This window comes from Hemicordylus capensis, chromosome 1, assembly GCF_027244095.1.
Source record: "Hemicordylus capensis ecotype Gifberg chromosome 1, rHemCap1.1.pri, whole genome shotgun sequence".
Taxonomy (NCBI): Eukaryota; Metazoa; Chordata; class Lepidosauria; order Squamata; family Cordylidae; genus Hemicordylus; species Hemicordylus capensis.
The window spans coordinates 337,550,400-337,576,827 of NC_069657.1; the positions used below are offsets into that span (position 1 = coordinate 337,550,400).

The following is a 26,428-nucleotide window of genomic DNA, read 5'->3' on the forward strand; positions in this document are numbered from 1 at the left end:
GGAAGTTAGGATGGGCACCTTAACTTGCAATTTCCAGTCTTTTTAGAGCATGAGTGAAAAAGTAACGCATCTTAACTCTCATCCTAAACTGAAGGTTTTTGGATTACTGAATTTACAGGTGTTTTAAAAAGGGAAGTCTGATTAGAACACTATAAGAGATGAAGAGCTTACACATGCTGATTAAGTGGAGTCTTCCCATTCTTAGGCAATATACCTCTGGGCAATATACCTCTGATGCAAAAGCTCTATGTTGAAAGGCAATCTGCCACCACCTTATACTACCAAAAGGCCCTGGTCATCTTGCCTCAGCCTTGCATTCCCTGGTAAGTACATTTGCCACCTCATTGCTTGTAAGGTTTGTAAGGATCCCTGTTACCTTGCCACCAGCTTGTGCTTCATCATAAGCATTCACCCCAACTTCAGTTCTCTTCCACAACTTGTTGCCACCTCCTTGCATTCCCTCACAAGTTCATACACCACTCCACCACAGCTATGGAAATGATGCTGGGAGCAAGTATACTTCCCAGATGTGCTTTCCCAATTTCGCTGTGTGCATTCTTAGCCCCATGGGCTCTGCTACCTGCACCAGGAATGTAATGAACTGCCCCAGAAATGGACACAGTAGAAGCAGGGTGGTGCTACAGATTCATTGGAATTGCAGCACTCAATGAATAACTCTAGTAAACAACACTTGTTTTCTGGAGTTTAAGGGTCAATTTCTAAACTGCTGCTTCTTACCCATTCCTGCACCAGATCTGAAGGGGTGGTGTCCCCAAGTTGATGCCTGCAAGTTTTCAGGCAGATAGGTCAGACAATTTAAGATTTTATCACCAAGAGAATATTCAGGGCTTATAATATTAAAATGCTGAGACAACTCCCCCATCTTAATTATATAGCAATAGCACTTACATTTATATACCGCTCTATAGCCAGAGCTCTCTAAGCAGTTTACAATGATTTAGCATATTGCCCCCAACATTCTGGGTACTCAATTTTACCAACCTCGGAAGGATGGAAGGCTGAGTCAACCTTGAGCCCCTGGTCAGGAGTGAACTTGTAACCTTCTGGTTACAGGGCAGCAGTTTTACCACTGTGCCACCAGGGGCTCATATTAACAACTATTACATAAGGAAAGGTTTGTTGGTAGGCGTTTTCTCCACCATAGAAGCTCTCTCTGTAAGGAGGATAAATTTTCCTTTCTATTGGAAAAACTGCTGATTTTGATCAGTATTCTTCAGAGTACTGTAGTATCTTAAGGTGTGTTTGACAGAAGTTACTACCCATCAGGGGCGCAGCCAGGGGAGAGGGGGCCCGTGTTTGCCCCTTTCTCTGGGGGCCCCTTGGAGTGAGGAAGACAATGAAGGAAATTGGGAGGGGTGGAGCTGGAGGGCCCGGGTTCTTTGAACTTATCCAATCAATTATAGCTGCAACTCTGCTACCCATGTCTCTCTCCAGACTTGTAGGCCTCAATAAATGGGCTGGGCACAGAATTGATCTTCAAACTCACAGAATACCACCCCCATTTTAATAGCACCCATCTCTACCCCCCTTTTTAACACCACATAGTATTTAAGGGATATTTTAAGTCTGCACATTTAGCAACACTCCACTCAGCCCAACAAATGGTAAAGTTTTACAAGTTCTGTTTTGACTGAAGTTCTGTAAATACCTAACAAATAATATAATAACATGAGCTCAAACCACAAGGTAGAAGTCACACTCCCCCCCCCCCCGACCTGAAAAAACACAATTAAATGAAATTAGTGGATTCAGTAATAGTGGCAGTGTGATCCCACCTCAAAATTATTCAGCAGTGAATAAGGATACAACAAGAAGCAGGTAATTTGTGTTTACTTTAAATCTGTATTTAGTTCTTTATTTTTCTTAAACACACACGATTATTAAAAATAAATGCTTTAACAACTGTGTCCAAAACTACTACTACAATGGATATTTATATAGCACTTTTCAACAAAAATTCCTAAAGCAGTTGCATAGAGAAATAAAAATATTTATTTATACTACATGTAGTTTCTCTGGGAAGAGAAACTACAGATTCTCTTCCCAGAAACCTCACAGTTCCACTTGATTTAATTTCCTTCAGGATGATGTTATCAGCAACAGTTTCCTGAAATAGTGATAGGCAAAATGCACTAGTCCAGTATGGACCTGAATTTTGGCGGAATGCTAAAAATAAAATAATAATAATAATAAAACATTTTAAAGATATACATTATCTGTGGTGAAAAAATTGTCAATGCTTTGAAACCTTTTAGGAGTTAGAAACATGAACTGTTGTATCTCAGTCATTTTGCAATGGATTTATACCATATTTTGAGGAGTGATATCTCCTGTCCCCTAGTTGATTTGTACACGATTTCAAAGGGTTAGGGAGAAACTGTTGACTTGGATCAGCAATAGAATGTTCAGGGCTTATAATGGTGGAATGAAGAATACACTCTCCATCCTAACAATACTGGCATGTCTGTACCAATATGATCTGCATACACCTCTGTACAGTGTATATAGATTGTAGAAGTTTTAACGTGTGAATAGGACTATAATCTTCCTGTAAAGGAGTTGAAGTAGTCTTCTACCTTAGCAAATATGTTTGGAGTCAAGGAGAAAGCAGAGGACAGAGACAGAGGCAAGGACTGGGGGGAAATGGATGAAAGCTTTCTTTACCCTCTTGCTAAGGTTCTTTCTAATCAAGTAGGACTTTTACTTGTATCTAGGAGCATAATATAAACCTTACTGCATATAATGTTCAAGTATGTGGAACAGAACTTTAAGGGTCTGATTTGGTTTAGAATGAAAAGCAGTTTAAAAGGGAGGCATTTTGCTAGTGGAGAAACACACAGAAGGTGTTTAACTTTCCCTGACCATTATTCTGCTCTAAGCTGCCCCCACCCCCACCCCACACACTGCTTTTAGCCCTGCAGACTGTTGCTACTCAAGGATTATGGGAAAAGGGCAGTGGGCAAGTAACCTTCCTGCAAAAACAGTTGGAAGGGCAGTTACTATTCTAGGCCATATTTGGAAACCACCTTCATTGCCTATTGTGCAGCTAGCTATTGCTCCGGGCTGATGCCTTACATACTCTGGTGCCATTTTTGTAAAAAGGAAGTCCAAGACCAAATGTAGACATTACATCTTCATATTATGCTTCTAGCCTCTTGCTGTAGCAATCCATCAGCTACAATAGCATGACCCTACCCCAATCACTGTTGGAAGTCTGTGTGCAATGCATAGGTCTCGCACACTCTTAGAAGCGGTTCTCTCACTAATGCTGGAGGCAGCAGACTAGGAAAGGAACAGTGAAGGCAAGGGTCTTGAAGTGATAAGCAGGCTCAAGCTAGTCCTGGGCCTTGCAATACTGCCAGGCTGTTGCTCCTTCGTCCTAAGGGAGAAGAAATGCTCAGTCAGCTGCACAGAGTCAACAGCAATCAATGTCATCTATTGAGTTATGTTTCATGTAAAAGGTAACTGAGATTCAAACTGCTTCTAGTGATAGAATGTGAATGCTCCATGGTACATAATGTGTATGTAACAGAAACAGAACTCTAAAGGAACAGTAGTAAAGAAGATACTACCTATTTTAGATTGTACCCATTTAGTTTTTTATTGCAGTGTTTTAGCTACAGCACAGACACAATGGGGTGCTTCTCACGATCAGCAAAAATCGGGCTAGCAGAGGCTAGCCCGATTTTCGGTGACCGTAAGAACCACCGGGCTCGCAGCCGAGCCCAGTGGTTCTTGAGCGGCAAACCCGCTCAAGAGCCCCTGGTAAAATGCAGGTTTGCGGAGTGAGCGCTCCAGCAAAACTGCTTTTTACCATTGTGAGTAGCCGCGGTGAGGCTTCATGCCTCAGCTACTCATGAGTAGATCCCCAGCCGGGAGGCGAAAAGTCTCCCCAGTATGCCCTGCACGCTCACGCAGAGCATACTGGGGCTTGTGGGGGCCACACGGCCCCTGCTCCCCCCACCCCCCCGCCGGCTCCATCTCGGAGCCGGCCACCTCGCTCACCACGCTCCCTGCCCGCTTTTCCCGCTCACAGGTTAAAACCGGGTCTCACTGATCGTGAGACCCGGTCCAATATTCCTTTTATGTTTACTTTAGTGTCACAGTAAACAGAGATTTAGAAATAATTTAGAAACCCAGCATGGACTTCAAATTCACAGAGATAACAGTATTCAGCTCAAGGGCTGGCTCAGGGGTAGGAAAGGGGGCGGTGGAACTGGGGAAAATGTTTGTAAGCCACGTAAGCTCAGACTGTTGCTCCCTGGTTAAATGCTGGTCCTACCTCCATTCTTACCAGCATCGCAACCTAGTTTTTTGGGCACCCTACACAAGACAATTAGGTCTTAGTCATTTTAATTGGATTTCCCGAGACTGTGTATGCAGTCTAATTAAAGTTTCAAAGGCATGTAGGCAACCACCTTTCAATAAGCACCTTTCAGTAACCTTGCTTATTGAAAGGTGGTTGCCTACATGCCTCCACCTTGTTTTAACATTCCTTCTGTAGGCCTACTTAAATATAGGACATTTGTAGTTTGAAAAGAGCTTTGAAGTGCCAAGTGATCCTTGCCCTCCCAAAGCTGCTTTTTCAGAACAGAAACATCTCTATACCCTAACAATTCTACTTGATTCCCTTTTTTGCCTTGCTAATCCCTGAACATTTTGATTGATACATTGCAGGCATGGAAAAGAGGAAACCTAGTTTGGGAATATCCAGGTGTATTTTGCCTCAGATCTTCACCTAGGCATAGTTTATTTCATGCAGCAAATAATATGAAGTGCCTATACAATACTTTTACTGATCAGCTTCTGTGTGTTTCCACTACTTTACAACCCATAAAATCATTAATGATTTTATGCCAGTACCAACACTACCAAAGCAAGCTTAGCACCTGCTATCCTGTGATCTCCCTGCACTTGACACACTGTCTCCAGTTTAGTTAACTTCTAACCTTTAGATAACCTCTAGCACCCTATTACATGTGTCCCAGAATCTGTCCAGATGGCTTTATTGCATTAGGAACATAGTCAGTTGTAATGCGGGATCTAGAGCAAGTTTTCAACTATGCATTTCCACTGAGAGGAATCCCAGTGCTTTCCACTAAGCTAAAAATTCTACTGTAGGTAAAACTGCATTTTCACATAACTTACACCTGAGCATTTTGTTGAGAAAGTGTCTTGCACCCCATACATTCAATATCCAATCTGTAATGTGACTGAGCAAGTGGTATGGACATCTATTGGCTAGTACCTGTGGCATCAGTGGCAAGCAATGAGAACTTATTCTCCTCTGCTTACCTATTTTGTGAATCTTCACCCCACCACTTTAAAAAATCCTATGTACATTTTAGGCTGTGGCCTGTCCCCTTTCCAGTGTGGCACACACAAGGACAAAACATTACAAACAGGTCAGTCCCTGCAGTCCAGTCCTTCTCCAGAAAAAGATAGTGGCAGACATCCAGAGCAGCCAAAAACAAGTTGTAATGGAGCTGTGTCTAGCACAAAGAGGCTGCTTTGAGCTCAGCCAGTGTTGCAGAATGTATGCACGAGAGGAGGAATTTTCACTCCTCTCCCATCCCTGTAGATACTCTTTGCCTTTAAAAAATATATCCCCAAGGGTTGCAAAAGCCTCAGGGACATATTTTTAAAGGCAAAGAGCATCAACAGAGACAGGAGAGCAGTGAAAATCTTCATACCCTCCCCATGCGTGCTCTCTGGCGCCACAACACTCTGGCTGAGCTCAAAGCAGCCCCTCTGTGCCTGACATAGCTTTGCTATGTCCTGATTTAGCTGCTCCACATGCTAGCTATGGATATTCATCATAACTAAGTGAATGTGATTTTACCTTTAGCAGTTTTCTTCTTATGGAAATGCCAAACAGGCATTAAATGCACATGAGTACAAATTACCAGTTTGGCACTGTTGCCCTTTATATAAACTTGAACTCAGTTTCCTAACTTTACAGTAGCCATAACTAGCAGAGATTGTAACACACTCTTCTGTAAAGCAAATTTAGGGTCCAATCTCATGTCTTCAGAATCCAATAAATACAGAGAGATCGCAAAGACTTTTAAAAAAATTTTCAATGTTTATTTGAAATGCTTAAGAACATATGTACATTGCTCAGACAGCTGTGCTAATGAAACAGAACTCTCTCCTGCAACCTTTCCTTTTTGGCATACTGCAGAATTCAGTCTTTCAGGGAATCCTCTGAGCTGTGAAACATTGAGAAGCCTGCCGACGAGCCTTAGGAATAGCAGAAAAATAGTTTAAATATTAGGATGCAGCATTACTACTTTGTTGATGCAATAGTAGACCAATAAGACTATTTTAAAAAGTTTATTGCTATGATTAAAGATTAATTGAAAAAGTACATCCAAAATCATGTTCATTCTTATGTATACAACCAAAGTAATGCAATCAGGCAACTAAATAGAAATCAATTTCTTTATGTCAAAACATAAAATGTTGTAGTGAGGTACCCATTTTGATGTCATTATGTCAGACAATACCAGGAAAAAGGATCAGTAAGCTACAACAAGAATGTCCCTATCTAGAACTGGGTGAGAAACTGAGCACATGAACAAGTGCTACATTCACAATTCCCATTCCCTTTCTAATATAACAGGACACTCATAGCTCTTCTAAACAAAACCAAAAATCTAATCATCTATTTGAGACAGGGAAGTTTCACCACCCGCACACATCCTTCCTTTCTCTGCTGAACATATGGTCTGCATGGATTCAGTATTATTTAGAAGTCATTTAAATGACCAGCCCTACGTGGATAGGACAGGACAAACCCAAATAGGACTAGTTGCCTGCAACCTCAGGATTGCTTCTGATTCCACCACTCTGCTTCTGGGGTAACCTTGACTGGCAACCCAGGCTTAAAGTGAGGTAGGACAACAAGTGTGTGCTTCCTACTTCACATGCTGGTCTGGAGCTCTGTACTGCCAGCAGCTGCTCCTGGTCTGCTGGGAAGCAGGAGTGGGTCAGGCAGTGTGGTGCATTGTGGGATACCTGGTAGCCCCAGCTTGCTTTCCCCTCCTGATTGCCACTGGGCATGCTGCCATGCCACTCATGTGCGTGCGCAGGCACAGCCCAGAGGTCCTGATTGTGTGGGAGGAAGCAGGTAAGTTCCTGCTTTCCCTCCAGCTCCCCCCATTTGGTCATGAGAATGACCTCAAGGACTATAATTGCTAAAATGCAAGGAGAAGAGAGCAGCAGCCCTAGAGATTTCACAGAAGCACTGCATCTATGTCTATCTTCTAAAACTTGCCTAGGGTATACAATTTACCAGAAGACAGAAGAATTGGGCTAGTATAACCTGCCGCCATCACCAAGAATCATTCTGATCCATCACTCTCATGTATGCAGAGCTGTTTTATATTTGGAACATATAGAGGCTACCATATACCAAGTCAACCCATTGGTCCATCTAGCTCAGGGTTTTCCATACCAACAGTGCCTCCTTCAGCTTTAGAGAGAAATCTTTTGCTCCACCTGAAGATGCCAGGGACTGAACCAGAAACTTTCTGCATGCAAAGCAGTTATTCTACCACAGAGCTACAGACCCTCCTCAGAGAATACATGCTTTTTCTAGAATACTTACCATTTTTTCCTCCTCTGACAACACATCATCCGTGGACACTAGCTGGTACTGTTTATGTTTTAAGCTGCCCACAAATCTACGGAGCAATCTGAGACTGTTCCCATCAATGCCTTTTAAGAGCTTTTGCATTTCTTGTGAGGGGCAGCCTGGATCAAAAATTAGTAGGCACAATGTTCGGTTTTTCCTTTCTTCTATCCCAATAATAGTACGACTATGACCTAAATTTGAACACAAAATACAAGACACCCTCATAAAACATTTCTGCTAAAAGAAGTGCACATATTTTTCCTGCTGTGCACTTATGATACATAAGCCTCTTAATAAAACCCCAAAAGTACTACACAGTAGGGATGTATATGGAACCGGTTCAGAGGCCCTTTATGGGCCTCCAAACTGTTTTGAACAGCGGGTGGTTCTGCCAGTACGAAGCCAGGGTGGGGTGCACTTACCCCTCGTGCCACTCTTCCTCCACCAGCGCTCTGTTTTTAGAAAGTCCATTGGGGAGGCATTGTACCTCCCTGCTACCCCGTTTGCCCCCTTTACTGGAACTAACCGGAAGTATCTGACATGCCTTATTTGAGAGAACATGTGGGCAAAGGACAGGCAAAGACTCAACATGAATTTTACCCAATTGGACTTTCAAATTATGCTCTTGGCAAAAAGTTATGCCATTCTGCATGAATAGTAGAACTTTTGGGCTATGATCTCCAACCACCCACTACAAGTAGATAAATTGTTCCAGATGCATGATTTCCTCAGAACCTCCTGAGTCAGCTTCCCAAGTAGAAAGGACTTCCCCCAACTCCCTTCTCCTCTGCAAGAGATGGGCCAGAACTGGTACAGAGAGAGCAGGATTCTTTAAGCCAACCTTTTGATACCTTGGGGATGGAAGAGGAGAAAAGAGAGTGCCAGAATAAAAGGGGGACAAAACTCCCCACTGAAGTAAAAAAATTAATAGAAATTCTTCCTGATCCAGCCAGCAGTCAACAACCATGAGAAAAAAACTCACAGGATGGAAAGAAACAGAGAGCGCATGCAGACTATGAACTTTGTAGGAAAGATGAAAAAAACCACAAGTTGACTGTTATAGGAATAGACTCCCCTGTACAGAGCCCCTCCCCGCAATGACCACAGGGCTAGTTCATGGTGGAAGGGTTGTTGGGGAGGGAAGTAATCAACACATTAATGCAGCTTTATATTTAGGATTTTTTAGGCCAGAAATTGTCTAATGAAGTAGGGGGAATTAGTGGTCTCTTCAGAAGTGGTCTTACAATCACCTAGTTGTGCTAGAACTTTAAAAAACAACAAATATATATATATAGAGAGAGAGAGAGAACAAACAAACAACATAAGAACAAATAGAAGGAAAAATAAATAATAACAAATAGAAAGGAAAAATAAAGAATAAAAAGAGGTAGAATAATTGTGCTAGAACTATGGTCTCCTGTAGGGAGGCATTCGCAGCATTGTCTGCCCATGTGACCAATTCTTCCAATGCCTTTTGCAGAAGACAGAAGATTTGACTGGCAACGCCTTTATTTTCCATCCCCCACGTTTCCCCTGAAAATGAAGAGCATGGCCTTTCTTCTGTTGTGTTTGAATAGTCACACAATGGTAATATGTAGCACCACAACATTCCCAGAAGTCCCATCTAATCCATCATTTTATTACAGCTCAGTCTAGTTGTTTAAATATGGGAGCCATTGTAACTTCTCTTCTGAGAACTTCAAAGTATAAAAGTGCTGCTATTACATAATCAAATCTGGGAATTGTGTTTAAGTAAAACCAAGATTCATTTCCTTCCCTCCCTGCCCCCAGGATGACGACTGAGGCACATAACACAAATTCTTGCTGGGGAGCAAGAATAATAAAACTCAGTAAATTTGTATTTAGAAAGATTTTGTAAAAGAGTGAGCACACAGCTATGCCTACCTTGGTGCTGAAGGTAGATTGGTGGTTTGGAGGTACACACAACCTTTGCACACCCCTCCTTATCTGAAGAATAGTAGTTCAGTACCCACTCAAACAAACGAGGGTGTGTTCCTGAAGGGCCAGTTGACTGGTGAAAGTCAATGATTTGACACCTAAAAGAGATAGTTTAAATGAAGCTTCTACAAAGAGGAGAAAGGAAAGAAATGAGGGAAGTTCTAGGCAGCAGAATTTTATGTGACTGCAAAACATTATGGTGGCAATCTACTTTGCAGCTTAACACACACAAAAAATGTATTCCCCTTCTTCAGCAGAGTTCACAAGTGCACTGCATTTTCCCTTTTATGGACCAATTAATGTATATTCATGCATATTCATGTCCCTTTGGAAATAAAAACCATGTTGACACAGAACCAATTATCACATGGACATTAAATACCGTATTTTATGGACTATAAGACGCTACGGACTATAAGATGCACCTTAATTTTAATCCAGTTTTTCAGAGTTTTAACATATTAAACTGTTATCAATAGTTTACAAAGCCAAACTAAAAAAATAACATTTGCCATTATTTATAAAACCAAACAGACCTTTAAAATCCCAGAAAACTTTCATCTGAACTTTCCTTCTCCTCCTCCCCTCCCACTTCTTCTTCTTCTTCATCATCATCATCGTCGTCGTCCTCCTCCTCTTCATATAGAAAATGATCTTCACTGCCATCGAGACTGTTACTTATACCACACTTCTTGAAAGATTTAACAATAATGGCATCACTCACTCTTGACCACGACTGTTTAACCCACTCACATACTTGTTTGATTGAAGGCCGTTTTAAAGCGCCCTTTGGAGTAAATTGATGTTGATTTTCATTCATCATCCATTTATTCCATTCTTCTCTCATATACACTTTAAAGGGTTTATTTATTGAGACATCAAGAGGTTGCAGTTGTGATGCAAGTCCTCCAGGAATAACAGCCAGCTCTGTATTTCCTTCCCTTAATTTCTCTTTCACGGAATCTTTCAAATGGCTACTAAACTGATCTAGTACATGCAGTGAACTCTTCTTCAATAAAGCGCCTTTTCTTCTTTCCCACACTTTGGTAATCCATAATTTCATACCAGTCTCATCCATCCAACCCTTTTGATGTACATGAACAACTACGCCCGGCGGTATCTCAGATGGTTTCGGCATTGTTTTGCGCTTGAAAATGGTCATTGGAATAAGTTTAGTGCCATCTGCACAACATGAAAGGACAACAGTGTAGTGCATTTTTTCATGCCCACTCGCTTTAATCGTTACAGTTTTATCACCTTTCGTGGCAACGGTTCTGTTACTCAGTACACCAAATGTCAAAGGAGTTTCATCCATATTTGCGATTTGTCCTAGTTCCACACTGGTTTTCTTTCAATGAAGAATGATAAAGCGATGGAAAGACAACATTTTCTCTTCATACTCTTGTGGCATTTTCTGCGATATTTTGGTTTTGCTTCGCATGCTAAGCCCATGGCGCTTCATAAACCTATAACACCAACCTACTCCACCTTGAAAATCTGTTAGGTTACACTTTTGCACAAGCTTACGTGCGTGTATTTGAATCATCTTCATTGTAATTCCAATGCCATTTTCACGGTGTCCTTGAATCCATTTCAGAACGTCATCTTCTAGTTTAGGCCATTTTGCAGTTAGTCCTCTATTTGCACATTTTGTCTAGTTCATCCTTAGCAGCTCGCCAATCGCGAATGGTTTTTTCTGTTGGAGGGCCGAAGTGTCGCTCTGCTGCCCTGTTCCCATGTTCTTCAGCGTATTTAATCACATTGAGTTTAAATCCTGCATTGTATGAATGCCTTTTCGTTTTCTCCATGATCAGTAACATGAGGGTGCAATCACTTTACCGAAAAGTCCTGCTAGCTCCAGGAAAGGACTCTGTCTTGCTTCAGCGGGTGCCTCGAAGAAGGGCCACTGCTGCACGTGCGGGCGCGCACAGCGACGGCCGCCACTTTGAATCGGCCTTTGGGCGCCTCGAAGAAGGGCCGCTGCAGCACGTGCGGGTGCACACAGCGACGGCCGCCACTTTGAATCGGCCTTTGGGCGCCTCGAAGAAGGGCTGCTGTGGCGCGTGCGGGCGCGCACAGCGACAGCCGCCACTTTGAATTGGCCTTCGAGGCCAACGCAGACCAGGCGAGGGCCCAGTGGCAGCACAGGAGGGCTCAGGTGCTGGAAGCTTTTGCGGCGGCATGATCCTCGGAGACCACTCGTCGGGGGAGGAGGAGGAGGAGTCCATGGCGGCGGAGGGTGATCTGGAATGGCAGTACCCAGGCGACACGGGGTTAATAGAGGGTCACCCCCAACCCCCTTAGCAACAGTACAGGCTTTGCCGGGGATAGGCCCCCCCCCCCCCAGAACCTGTTGGGCAGGCTTACGAGTATAAGACGCACCTACGAGTATAAGACGCACCTGAATTTGGGTGGATATTTTTCGAGGAAAAAAGTGCGTCTTATACTCCGTAAAATACGGTAAAGCACAAACAGAAGTCAACCATGAAACTGGTGTCATGGATTAAGCATTAATTCAGAACTAAACAGATTTCCTTCCATGGTCAGCACTTACTTTAGCCTAAAAGAAGTTAAAAGTGAATAGATTTCACATGCTCCTATCCATGCCTTAGTTCCCTGTAACTTGCTGTTGAAGTGAGAAGCTCCTTGGGGATCAAAACCTTCTCTCCAGGCATCTTCAATCAATGACTGAATTTTGGGAATACAAGGAATTGATGAATTATCTAAAAAGTGAGAGATGGTGATATTAAAGTTGCAGCTAAGCAATGCTGAATTCAATCCAGTCAATAAGGAGTACTATGAATATATGTTCAGCTATAGATCAACTGGGCAGGTAAAAGCGAAGCTTAAAAGCTTGTGCAGTGTAATAGCTTAGAGGATAAACAGTAAGTCTCCAGTTCAAGTATTGCTTGGTTGCATTAGGCAAGCAACTGCAATGCAGGGATTAATTCTGGTTTGCAGAACTGGATTACCAAGACTGAATGGCAGCAAGTAAACAAAATTGGATTCAGTGATCTAAGGCAAACCTTTAGGTGGAACTCGCAATGAATGTTTTCTTAGAGACAAACTGCTTGTCTGTTGAAAATTGTTTCAAGGAGAAGGGTTCTAGTCTAGGGATTTTCCCCCCCCCCTGACATTCTAGTTTTCGACTATTATTATTTTTGAGTGGGGATACTCTACCATGAGAGTCTCCACCAGCAGTCCAAAGTGATGCAGCCCAGTACAAATTTACCACCACAGTGAAAAGTAGGCCTCAATATAAGATAGCTTTATATATGGGAGACCCTCTTTATTTGTGGGGGTTCTGATCTCGTCTACAACCACAGGTACAGAAACCGTGAACAACAAAACCTTACCCATATGGGAATCTAGGGGTTAGGTTCCTGGACCTCCACAGAGGTAAACAAAAAAGCAGTATGGTAGAAATGAGAGGAATAAAAGCACTATACCTTGCTCTCCAGCAATGCCTCTGCCGCCGCCGCCCCCCCCCCCCCCATTTCTCACAAAAAATAAATAAATCATGGATTTTTATTTATTTAAAAGAGCCACAAAGTGGTTCTGTGTTGCCTCCAGACCAAAAATGACACCAGACATCACTTCTGGTGGCTGAGGAACTGTGGATAAGAGGAAATAATCTATTTTACTAACTATGGATAAGGAAACTGGGTCTCTTAAGACATGACCGTGGACATACGAAACCACAATCCGTGAATCTATTCATGAGGGCCTCCTGTATTCAGCTTCATATTGTTTTAAGGATAGTGTGCTTATGAATGCTTGAAGTGTTATATCCAATGCTAATACCACCACCATGACAAGGTATATCATTCGGTGTATTCCAACCCTGTATCATTCAGCTGTTAACTTCTGGTTCCATCATCTTCATATGAATACTTTTAGTCAATTAAGTTGGCACCATTTTCCATCCTATGAAAAAGGATTAGCTACTTCGATCCACTTATTTATATCTTTAATCCACTGTGCATACACTTCAAGCTGGTTTATAACACAGGTCAACAGTAGATTATATTTTGACAGCAAGTGTGCAACCTCACAAGTGTGGCAACACTATTCTGTATCAAAAAAACATACCTTTTAAGCAATCTTTATAGGCGCTGTTTCTCATAAGGGAAGAAAGGAGCATTTGAAAGTTCCTGTATCCACAACCCCAGCCTTTGTCTCCTAAAGAACAATGGAAGTGATCCACTCCCATAGAAAGCCACACATGCTTTATGTCTTTGCATTCATTTTGATAGTAGTGGCAGAGTGCTTCAGTAATTCCTGATGAAGCGACACAAAGGTAGCAAGAGGAGGAAGAGAGAGAATATAAACCTGTGCGAGATTAGTACTGACAACGCAGTAAATGATCACCACTGCCAAGGTATATGCTACTCCAGCCAAGCAGTATTCTCTCTAATTTTTTTCATCTGTGTGCAGAATGAGTTTTTGTTCTGGGTGGCAGTGTGTGTGCACGTGCATTCAGAATGGGGCCTTCCCGATTCAACCTGAGCGGGATCTAAAATCAACTGAGCGAACACCAAAGAACTTGTGAGTGCACAGGCGCCTTAGAGGGAACACTGCAGCCAAGTCAGATATACAGAATAAAGCTTCAACTTCTTCTCTCAAATGGCAATAAAAGCTTAAGTATGGAATCCTAAAACATGCTTCCTAGTAAGCATCTAAGTAAGTCACCTTAAATGGTGCAGCAGGGAAATGCTTGACTAACAAGCAGAAGGTTGCTGATTCAAATACCCACTGGTACTATATCGGGCAGCAGCAATATAGGAAGATGCTGAAAGATACATCTCATACTGCGTGGGAGGAGGCAATGGAAAACTTCTCCAGTATTCTACCAAAGACAACCACAGGGCTCTGTGGGCGCCAGAAGTCAAAATTGACTTGATGGCACACTTTCCTAGTAAGCAAGCCCCACTGAGCATGATTTGCTTCCAAGTCAGCAAGCACGGAATTGTGTTGCAATAGAATAATTATTGGTAGGACTTCCAAAATAGGGTTAGTTCAAATATTTTCATAAAATTTCCATTTAAAAATCCATTGCATATTTTATTTGTGTATCTAACAGATTTGTACTCTGCCACAAACTTTCATCTTTGGATGGTTTACAGCGACAGGTTTACAGCGACATAAAACAGGTTAAAACACAGAAAATAAAACCTTAAAACAATTTAAAACTGAAGTCAGATTAAAAGGCTTGGGTGACGAGCTAAGTCTTCAAGCACGTTTTAAAAGTTGTCAGAGATGGGGAGGCTCGTATTTCAGTAGGGAGTACATTCCACTGTCTCGGGAAATCTACGGAGAAGGCCTGTCCCCGTGTGGCCACCAGATGAGCAGGAGGCAACTGGAGACAAACCTCTCTGGATGATCCAGTTGGTAAAACAATATTGCCTGATGAATAAACCTTGTGTATGCTACTATGAATGCTTATATACCACTCTTCAACCAAAGTTCACAAAGTGGCTTACATAGAAAAATTAATAATGCATAACCTTTGATTCCTTATCTTATAACATTATCTTGATATTTTAGGTCTGAAGGTCCATCTAAAATAAAATCCTGAGCAGCATTTATGATTGCTGCTAGGTGCAAACTCTATGAGCAGCATGGAATTGACATAGTCTATACTTTAAGTTTATATATTTTTATTTTATTATTACATACATACATGAGAAACATTTTATTGTGTGGCCTTGGGAAAGCAGGTCAAGACCTTGCTGTAAACAAAAAGTCCTTTCGTGAGTGCCTTGGGCTTTTAGAAATCTAATTAGCTTTGAACTAATTGAGTGCAATGGGCTTTTTCGGTCTCTTGACTTATGACAGTATTCACATGCCTCTAGATCTGATATGACTATGTTCAATTTATCGAAGTATTATCATTAATACGGATTACATGAATCATCGTGCCTGGGTCATGTTTCAAGACCCGATACAATGATGTGTGAAGCAGAACAATTTTTATGAAAATTATCTTGGAACACAGTGAAACTGTCAATCACGAGTGGCAGTTATTGAGTGTGACAGTTGGAAGTGGAGACTGGGAATAAAACAGTCTAAAACAAAGACTGGGAAAGAAACAGTCTCTGATAAGGACTGGGTGAAAAGGACAGTTCTAGGAAGAAAATGGGTTTAAGTTTTAATAAGAACTAAGTGTAAAGAAACTAGGGATGTGCAAATTGATTTGTACCTGAATCTAGCTGATTCGGGTGATTTGGAGACAAAACAAATCACCCCAGTGGTCCATTGGCTAGATTCAGATCCAAATCGAATCACACCTGATTCGATTTTAATCATTTCGAGATTCAGATCCCTCCTATTAATTTCCCCAGATTCCCAGCTTTCATTATTAGAAAAAAGAAAGAAAGAAAAAAGCTAAGCTCTAGCCCTTGTAGAAGTGGAGTTATGAAGCAAAATGTGTGGTCACTATTTTTCAAGTGTTTGGATTCTTTGCCATATAATAAATGTCCCTATGAAGATTCATTACACACCAAAGAGACTAAACACCTCAGAAATTCCTAAAATATAAACTGAATACCCAGTGGCTTGTGGGGTAGTTGAAACATGGGATGCCACTAATTTCCCACACCCACCTGCAGAGCAGTGGGGTCAAAATGAACAGAAGAAATGAAAGTGTGTAATGAAGACACCAAAGAATCGAAACACTTCAAAAATACCTTAAAAATAAAACTGAGTACCCCAGTGTGTGTGTGTGTGGTGGTGGTGGTGGTGGTAGTTGACACTGTCCCATGATAGTCAAAATGAAAAGAAACGAATCATAAGGATTCATTATGAGGAAATGTTATTGGACACCAAAGAATCTAAACATTTCAATATTCCTAAAAATTAAAATGAGTAACCCACTGCCTTGCAGGTGGGGGTGTAGTTGGCACATGGCAGTTGACAGTTGGCACTGTCCAGTGACAGTCAAAATGAACAGAAGAAATGAAGGTGTGCAATGAATCCTCATAGGGATTCATTATGAGGAAAAGTTATTATACACCAAAGAATCTGAACACTTGAAAAATGACTGCACATTTTGCTCCATAACGCCACTTCTACAAGTGCTAGAGTTTAGCCTTTTGCTTTTTTTTTTTTTAAATGAAATCCGGGGATCCATTTTAGGGTTAAGATATGGCAACTTCGAATTACCATTGTTTCCTATGGTGGGAATGTTCAAAATCAGTAAAAACTAAAAAAAAAAACCTCATTAAAAATCAACCAAGTGTCCCAATGCCTTTAAATTTGGGGTTAGGTGGCACCCATTGGGACCTACCGACCACCCAAATTTGGTGCCGCAGGACCTTGTTAAGTGGTCCAAATACGAATAGAATCAAAGCAAAGCAAATAAGACTCTGGGATGATTTGGAGGGTGTAGATTTGGATACAAAACAGATCAGGGGTGATTTGTGCTGGGCACAAATAGAATAAAAAAAATCGATTTGTGCACATCCCTAAAAAAAACCAAAATTCTGGGTAAAGCAGCAACATCTACATTGTAACTATCAACGGCCCTACTTGATAGTACAGTACAGAAATCTAAGAGTCATCTTTAATATATCTTTATAATTAATTCTCTTAGCCAGCTAGCGTGGAAATGTGGCAAGGCAATGCATGCCGGTGAGGGAGGCACCTGATTGGCTGAGCTCTGTTCGGCTGGCGGAGGCGCCTGATTGGCTGAGCTCTGTTTGGCCAGCGGAGGCGCCTGATTGGTTGGGCATTGGCCCGGGGCCATTGTGAGGAGGGGCCGTCTCGGCTGCAGCCTGGGCTGGGAGGCGGGAGGCAGTGGGAAGGACTGGCCCTGGCCTGGCACCAGAGGAGGTGAGTGGGACATGCGTGCCCAGGATTTGGCAGCGGAACTCTCGCAACAGGCTGCGAGAGTTCCGAAGTGAGGACTAAGGAGGAGAGGGGGAAGAAAGTGCCGGCAATGGCCGCCGGCCAGCGGGTGGAGAGAAAGGCGGCGGCAGGTGGGGGGGGGAGAGAAAGGCGGCAGCGGGTGGCCAGGAGGGTGTAAAAATGGCGGCGATGGAGCCCTTCTTGGCCAACTGCCGTGACTCTGTGTGGGGGGAGCAACGGGAGGGGAGGAAGGCTGGAGAGCGTGGGCTGGAGGAAAGGGGAAGAGAGGAGACCCCAGGGCAGGAGGAAGAGGGAGGGGAAAACAGCCGGCCCCAAAGCACCGCACAGATGCTCTGTGCGGGGTTGGCTAGTTTTATTCTTATTTTGTTTGAAACACCTCTGACTGAGTGATTCCTATCAGCAACCTTCCCCATGACTACAAGGCCATGTTATCCGGATAAGAAACCCTAAGTGTTACAGAGACTTCATAACAAACAAATGGTCACAGCAGAAAGATAGCTGAAGTGAACAAGCCTATGTAACCTTAAAAGTGAAAAACATCTGGAAATAAACTTCATACCACACACACACCCACAAAATCAGACCCAAACACCACAGACACATATAATTTTTATATCTTGGCTGCAAGGAGCAGTACCTCTATGGTCTATGATAAGCTTCTACAATGCAGACCACCACACAATACAAATCAGCAATGGCTAGTGAAATGATGATTTCTGGTCATCTAAATCAGGCCTGAGGAAGCACATATTTTCTTAAAATATTGACTGATATACTGTGCAGTGAGCCACATATTCAAGGGGGATTCAGGCTTGCTGCTTCAGCACCAGCCAAGAGCAGATGTGCAAACTTGTCCCAAGGCAGAGATTGCTCTGTGCCTCCAAAGCTGGGCCCCCACACTGTCCTAAGGTGAAGGTTTCTGTGCCTCCCACTGAGAATGGCAGGGCCTGGTTGCAGCTAGGATGATGCACAGCTTCAGAGTCACAGGGCAGCCTTCACCTTTGGATGGTATGTGCTCTTGGCTGGTGCATAAGCAACTGAATTCACAAGTTGCTGAACAGTGATGTCAGTCACTGACCTGAAGTCTTTGTCTTTCCATCATCAATGCCAAAAGCCAGTGATTCCATCATGCCAGCTTTTCTTTTATGGTATTCAGAAGGCTGCATTCTTCCCCAAGCCACTTCTTTTTCCATATTCTTCAGAGACTGCTGCTTATATCCTCCAGAACCATCCAAGCCATATTGTTGCTGTTAAGATAAATTGTGTATATGAAGCTGGTTAAAGATAATCCACTCATGTAGGAAAAAAATATGCATTATTTAACAGGTATGGTCAATGTTAACATCAGCAAATGCAGATTTGCTTTACACACAACAGTGTAACAACTAAGTTAAACAGAGTCATGAATATTTAGAAGTAATACAAAATTATTTCTGGAACTAGGCATGAATACAGTTAATCTGCAGCTAGAAATTTCAGTCTATCCATACAACAGACAATGCTTCATCAATCAATCATCTTTATTACAGTCAAAGACCAGCACAGGATATAGTACAGATACAATGAAATAAAACTCATTAAAATTATTATAAACCAGATAGATACACCTAAAATGCTGTGAATCCATGGCTATAATTAGCCTATAAAATAATAACTATAATTATGATTATTATGGTTATGATTATATTATCATTATGATTGATGAAATACAACTCTAAAAGCTGTGGGGTAATTAGTAAAATAAGATAAAGCAGGCTAAGCCTAGAAGTTGTAGAGAGATTAATAGAGTAGAGATAGAGCAGGAGTAATTATACAACTATCTTTAAAAGTAGGGCATAATAAAACTCATTAAAATTATTATAAACCAGATAGGTACACCTAAAATGCTGTGAATCCATGGCTATAATACTTCATCACTATTTGCCTCTAGCATATCAGGACTCAGTTTGCGTGGTACAGGGGCCCGGAGTGAGTCAGCAGTTCCTGTGTACTGCCTGCCCAGACAAGCGACCTATGGGCCTATAAAGGAATGCTTCCTGTAGCTACACGCCCAACACTGGCAGGGGCCTGTCCCAAGAACACGAGAGAGAGAGAGAGAGAGAGAGAGAGAGAGAGAGGGAGGTGTTTTGTTCTGCTTGTTTGGTAGTGGTGATTGGGTGGGTATTTTATATTGTAGCTTCTGTCTTGGATGAGACAGGTTTCTAATGTGTCTAGGTTTGTCTGGAGATGGGCAGGCAGACAAGGGGTATATCCACGGATTATGGGGCAACTATTCCAGCGGTGTTGGGGAATAGAAGAAGTAACATTGGCAAGTCAGCAGGCCATTATATGGGAATGAAAGTGAGAAATCTACTAGCTGTTTCCCCTTTCAGCTGTCCTGCCAGTGCTTTGAACTCAGGGAGCAGTACCAACCACCTACAGAGCCTCACCTTGCTCCTTTGTAATGCCAGGTTGATCCAGAAATTTTCCATGATCCAATTGTGGATGAAGGTCAGTCCAGAATAAATAAATTATCCATGATCTGATTTAGATTCAATTACCCTCACATAGACTGGCTTCCATCTTGGATATGGGACTGAAACTGCCTTGGTTGCTGTAGTGGATGACCTACGCCGGGAGCTTGACAGGGGGAGTGTTTCCCTGTTGGTTCAGGTGGACCTCTCAGCGGCATTCAGTACCATCGACCATGGTATCTTTCTAGATCGCCTCTCAGGTAAAGAGATTGGAGGCACTGCTTTAGAGTGGCTTTGGTCCTTTCTTGGGGGAAAGGTCCAGAAAGTCGTGCTGGGAGACTACTGCTCGGCTCTGTGGCCATAGGCCTGTGGGGTCCTGCAGAGTTCGGTTTTGTCTCCCATGCTGCTTAATATCTACATGAAACTGCTGGGAGAGGTCATCCGGGGACTTGGACTGAGTCGTCAGCAATATGAAGATGACACTCAGCTCTGTCTCTCCTTATCCACTAGGAAGGCAGTGGATGTTCTGAACTGGGAGCTGGAGGCAGTGATGGGTTGGATGTGGGCTAACAAACTGAGATTGAATCCGGGCAAGATGGAGCTACAGTTGGTCAGTAGGAGAGCCAACTGGGATGAGGAGATTCTACCAGTTCTGGATGGGGTTGCACTCTCCTTGAAAAAGCAAGTGCGCCGCTTGGGGTTACTGCCGGACCCAGCTCTGCTTTTGGAAGCGCAGATGGAGATGGTGGCCAGGGATGCCTTTGCACGGTTTCGGCTAGTTCGCCAGCTGCATCCCTTTCTCAAGAAGGCAGATATGGCCAAAGTTACCCATGACTTAGTCACATCCAGTAGTTCCTCTATTTTTTTTCATCTCTGTGTGGAATGAGTTTTGTTCTGGGAGGCAGTATCAAGGCAGTGTGCGTGGAGCTGCATTCAGAATGGGGCCATCCTGATTCAACCTGAGGGCAACCAAAATGATCAGGAGCCTAGAGCACCTTCCTTATGAGGCAAGGCTACAACACCTGGGGCTTTTTAGTTTAGAAAAAAGGATGACTGCGGGTAGACATGATAGAGGTCTATAAAATCATGCATGGTGTGGAGAAAGTAATTAGAGAGAAATTCTTCTCTCTCACAAATAACACTAGAACCAGAGGTCATCCCATGAAATTGATTGCCAGGAAATTCAGGACCAGCAAACGGAAGTACTTTTTCACATGACGCATAACCAACTTGTGGAATTCTCTGCCACAAGATGTGGTGACAGCCAACAACCTGGATGGCTTTAAGAGAGGTCTGGATAACTTCATGGAGGAGAGGTCTATCAACGGCTACTAGTCATCGGCTAGTAGCTAGACGGCTACTACCGCCCATGATTTGAATCTGGATGAAGGTGCCGACCTGGTATGTATTACAGAGACCTGGCTGGGGAAGGCTGGGGGCCCAGTGTGGTCCTGGCTTCTTCCTCCAGGCTACTCTGTTGAGGAGCGGGTGAGGGTCCGTGGGTGGGGAGGTGGAGTGGCTGTGGTCTATAAGAATAATCTTTCCCTTACCATGATCCCTGTTAGTGTGTTGGACCATATCGAATGTGAGTACTTAAGGTTGGGGACCACGGATAGACTGGGACTTCTGTTGGTGTACCGATTGCCCTGCTGCTCAACAGAGTCCCTAACTGAGCTGACGGACTTGGTCTCGGACTTGGTGTTGGAGTCCCCCAGGCTTGTGGTGCTGGGGGACTTCAATGTCCACTTTGGGACTAGTTTGTCTGGGGCGGCTCAGGAGTTCATAGCAGCCATGACAACTACAGTGGTCCCTCGACTTACGAAGTACTCGACATCCGAAGATTTCGAATTACGAACGACAAAAAATACCGGAAGTCGTTGCTGGTTTAGATGCGGCTTCCTCGACCTACGAATTTTTAGATGCGGTTTCCTCGACTTACGAATGTTTCCGGACCTCCGTGGATGCGCTTTTCGACTTACGAAAATTTCGACCTACGAACGTGCGTTCGGAACGGATTATCTTCATAAGTCGAGGGACCACTGTATGGGACTATCCCAAGTGGTCTCGGGGCCGACACACATTGCTGGTCACACGCTTGATTTGGTCTTTCACTCTGATCAGGGTGGTGCTCCGTGGGTGGGGAATCCTGTGATTTCCCCATTGTCATGGACAGACCACCATCTTGTTAAGGTCAGACTCACAATCGCTTCCCACCTTCACAGGGGCGAGGGACCTATTAGGATGATCCGCCCGAAAAGGTTATTGGATCCAATAGGATTTCAAGAAGCCTTGGAGGGATTTAGTGTTGGCTCTGCTGGTAATCCTGTTGATGCCCTGGTGGAGAATTGGAACAGCAAACTCACTGGGGCAGTAGACATGATTGCTCCTAAGCATCCTCTCCGACCTGCTTCAAAATTGGCCCCTTGGTATACGGAAGAACTACTGGGGCTGAGGCGGCGAGGTAGATGACTGGAGCGCAAGTGGAGAAAGACTCGGCTTGAATCCAACAGATCGCAACAGATAGAGCTCATTTGAAGACCTATGCTCAGGCCATACGTGCGGCAAAGAAGCGATTCTTTTCTGCCCGTATTGCATCCGCAAGTTCACATCCGGTGGAGTTGTTCAGGGTTGTGAGAGGGCTAGTGAGTGCCCCTCCTCCCTTGAATCAGAATCTGGAACCATCGATTACCTGCTGTGATGTGTTTAATGAATTCTTTGTGGAAAAAATCTCTCGTATTCGGACCGACTTAGATTCCATCTCCACAATTACTTCAGTGTCTGATGTGGAGGTGTCCAGTGACTCTTCTTGTATGATTAGGTTGGATCGGTTCCAGTTTGTGACTCCTGAGGATGTGGACAAGCTGATTGGAATGGTGCAGCCTACCACCTGTTCTCTTGACCCTTGTCCAACATGGCTTATATTATCTGGCAGGGGGGTTGCTGTAGAGGGCCTGGTAGAGATTATAAACGCATCTCTGAGGGAAGGCAGGATGCCTCCTTGTCTTAAGGAGGCAATTATTAGACCACTTCTGAAGAAGCCTACCCTGGATCCCTCGGACTTGAACAACTACAGGCCTGTCTCCAACCTTCCGTGGCTGGGCAAGGTAATTGAAAGGATGGTGGCCTCCCAGCTCCAGACAGTCTTGGATGAAACTGATTATCTTGACCCATTTCAAACTGGCTTTCGGGCTGATGGGGTGGAGACTGCCTTGGCTGGCCTGATGGATAATCTCCAATTGGCAATTGACAGAGGAAGTATGACTCTGTTGGTCCTTTTGGACTTCTCGGCGGCTTTCGATACTATCGACCATAGTATCCTTCTGGAGCGTCTGAGGGGGTTGGGAGTTGAAGGCACTGCTTTGCATTGGTTCCGCTCCTACCTCTCGGGCAGGTTCCAGATGGTGTCCCTTGGAGACTGCTGTTCCTCAAAATCTGAACTTTTGTATGGTGTTCCCCAGGGCTCTATATTGTCTCCAATGTTTAATATCTACATGAAACCGCTGGGAGAGATCATCAGGAGATTTGGTGCGGGTGTTACCAGTATGCTGATGACACCCAAATCTATTTCTCCATGTCAGCATCATCGGGAGAGGGCATAACCTCCCTAAATGCCTGCCTGGAGTCGGTGATGAGCTGGATGAGGGATAACAAACTGAGACTGAATCCGGCTAAGACGGAGGTACTAATTGTGCAGGGTCGGAACTCAAGAGATGATTTTGATCTGCCTGTTCTGGATGGGGTCACACTTCCCCAGAAGGAACAGGTACACAGTCTAGGGGTGCTTCTGGATCCGAGCCTCTCCCTGGTGTCCCAGGTTGAGGCGGTGGCCAGAAGTGCCTTGTATCAGCTTCGGCTGATACGCCAGCTGCGTCCGTTTCTTGAGGTGAATGACCTCAAAACAGCGGTACATCTGCTGGTAACCTCCAGACTGGATTACTGTAATGCGCTCTATGTGGGGCTGCCCTTGTACGTAATCCGGAAACTACAGCTGGTCCAGAATGCGGCAGCCAGGCTGGTTTCTGGGTCATCTCGGAGAGACCATATCACTCCTGTATTGAAGGAGCTACACTGGCTGCCGATATGTTTCCGGGCAAAATACAAGGTGCTGGTTATAACCTATAAAGCCCTAAACAGTTTGGGCCCCGGGTACTTAAGGGAACGCCTTCTTCGGCATGAACCCCACCACCCACTGAGATCTGCTGTAGAGGTCCGTCTGCAACTGCCACCGGCTCGTCTGGTGGCCACTCAGGGACGGGCGTTCTCCGCTGCTGCCCCGAGGCTTTGGAATACGCTCCCTAGTGAAATAAGAGCCTCTCCATTTCTGACAGCTTTTAAAAAGTCTTTAAAAACACATATCTTCACCCAGGCTTTTAATTAATGTTGTTTTAATTGGTTTTAATGCTGTTTTAAAATATTATTTTAAATTTTTAAATTGTTGTAATGTGTGTGTCCCCCCCCCATTTTTGTCTTAACAAATGTTTTACTTTGTTTTTATTTTGTTGTAAACCGCCCAGAAAATAATAAATAAGTAGTCAGAGGGCTATAGGCCACCTCCAGCCTCCAAGGTAGGATGCCTCTGAGTACCAGTTGCAGGGGAGTGAGAGCGGGAGAGAGAACATGCCCTCAACTTCTGCCTTTAGGCTTCCAGCGGCATCTGGTGGGCCACTGTGTGAAACAGGATGCTGATGGGCCTTGGGCCTGATCCAGCAGGGCTGTTCTTATGGGCTGGAAGAGGGATAACAAACTTAGACTGAATCCAGATAAAACGAGGTACTTATTGTGTGGGGCCGGAACTCAGGAAATGATTTTGATTTGCCAGTTCTGGATGGGGCTACACTACTCCAGAAGGTACGCAGTTTGAGGGTGCTTCTCGATCCAAATTTCTCCCTGGTGTCCCAGGCTGAGGCAGTGGCCAGAGGTACTTTCTATCAGCTTTGGTTGATACACCAGTTGGTCTGTTTCTTGAGATAAATGACCTCAGAACAGTGGTACATATGCTGGTAAACTCCATCCTTGACTACTGCAATGCGCTCCACGTGTGGTTGCCTTTGTATCTAGTCTGGAAACTGTATTTGGTACAGAATGTAGCACTGTAGATTGGTCTCCAGGTTATCTCGGAGAGAACTATACTAAAAGAGGTACACTGGCTATCAATATGTTTTCGGGCAAAACAGAAGGTGCTGATTATATCCTACCAAGCCCTAAACAGCTTAGGTCCTGGGTATTTAAAATAACGTCTTCTTTGCCATGATCCCCACTGAAATCATCTGGTGAAGTTCATCTGCAGTTGCCACCAGCTCACCTGGTGGCTACTCAGGGATGGGCCTTCTCCAATGCTTTGACAGGTTCTCCCTGCTGAGGTAAGAGCATCCCCATCTCTGATAACTTTTAACAAGGCAGTTAAGTCACATTTGTTCAACTGGGCTTTTAAACAGACTTACAGTTTTAAACTTTGTGTTACCGGTAAATTTTAATGTTTTAATTTGTAATGTTTTATTGTAAGCCACCCAGAGACATACATCTTGGGTGATAAAAATGTTTATGGTGGTAAAGATGTTAGTTTATATGTTGGGTGGTAAATATTTATTTAACAGAAATATGTTAAATAAATAAATAAATAAATATCTCCCAGCTCCAGAACGATACAAGCAGCATGCTAGCATTGCAGTTATGGAATGAGCTGCCTGCAGGAAGAGTAGGCTTTCCTATTGCAGCTGCCTTTGAAGTAGGCCAATTGAATAACTCTGTTTAGCACTGCCACTCTTGCTTGAGTTATTGGAAGTGACCTAAGCATTGTGATGTTCATGCTTTTAAATACATGTATTAAAAACATTACTAAAGAAAGCCAACACATTTTAACAGTGTTTCTTGTGTTCAGGCTTGTGCATGTGAATCATGCATGATCTGCCTTTCTAGTTGTGTAGGCACCGCCACAAATGCAGGAAGAAGTTAAAAGTTGCCAGCATGTCTCTGATCTCATCCTCAGTCAATAGATATTTTGGAGGAATACTAAATAATTTACTTAAAGCATCAATGGCCCTGTCCTTTGCACAACTATGCAAGTTAGTCCCACAGAATTCAGGTTCACTGCATCATTTGGCCCTTCATAGTAAAGTGTGCTGGCAAGTTGGTGTTGACTCCTGGCAACCACAGGGCCCTGTGATTGTCTTTGGTAGAATAAAGGAGGGGGTTACCATTGTCATCTCCCACACAGTATGAGATGATGCCTTTCAGCATTTTTCCTATATCACTGCTGCCTGATATAGGTGTTTACCAGTGAGGATTCAAACTGGCAACCTCTGGCTTGCTAATCAAGTCATTTCCCCGCTGTGCAATCATTTAATTATAGCTCCAACCTAATTCAAGTGACTTTAGTAGTGAACTCTAATAAGCTTTAATTAGAAGGCTGCACTCCTGGCAACTATTATTTACATTTCAGAGTTGAGAAAGCAAACTTTTAAAAAGTCTAATACATCAACAGAAAGGC

The 26,428-nt window shown here is 43.5% G+C and overlaps 1 protein-coding gene across 4 annotated transcripts in view; it reads right to left on the reverse strand.

Moving 5' to 3' along the window:
- Positions 1-6,083: 6,083 nt before the first annotated feature.
- ZUP1 (zinc finger containing ubiquitin peptidase 1) overlaps positions 6,084-26,428 on the reverse strand; it is a 28,773-nt gene continuing 8,428 nt past the window's right edge. For 3 of the 4 annotated variants that reach the window (XM_053271994.1, XM_053272081.1, XM_053271900.1), the window contains exons 4-9: positions 18,567-18,735; positions 13,712-13,900; positions 12,174-12,342; positions 9,566-9,717; positions 7,634-7,851; positions 6,084-6,264 (exon numbers count right to left, since the gene is read on the reverse strand). In XM_053271994.1, the coding sequence (XP_053127969.1) occupies positions 6,217-6,264; positions 7,634-7,851; positions 9,566-9,717; positions 12,174-12,342; positions 13,712-13,900; positions 18,567-18,735 (945 nt within the window). In that variant the 3' untranslated portion in view covers positions 6,084-6,216. The remainder of the gene's footprint in view (positions 6,265-7,633; positions 7,852-9,565; positions 9,718-12,173; positions 12,343-13,711; positions 13,901-18,566; positions 18,736-26,428) is intronic. The other variant, XM_053272178.1, reaches the window with a different exon arrangement.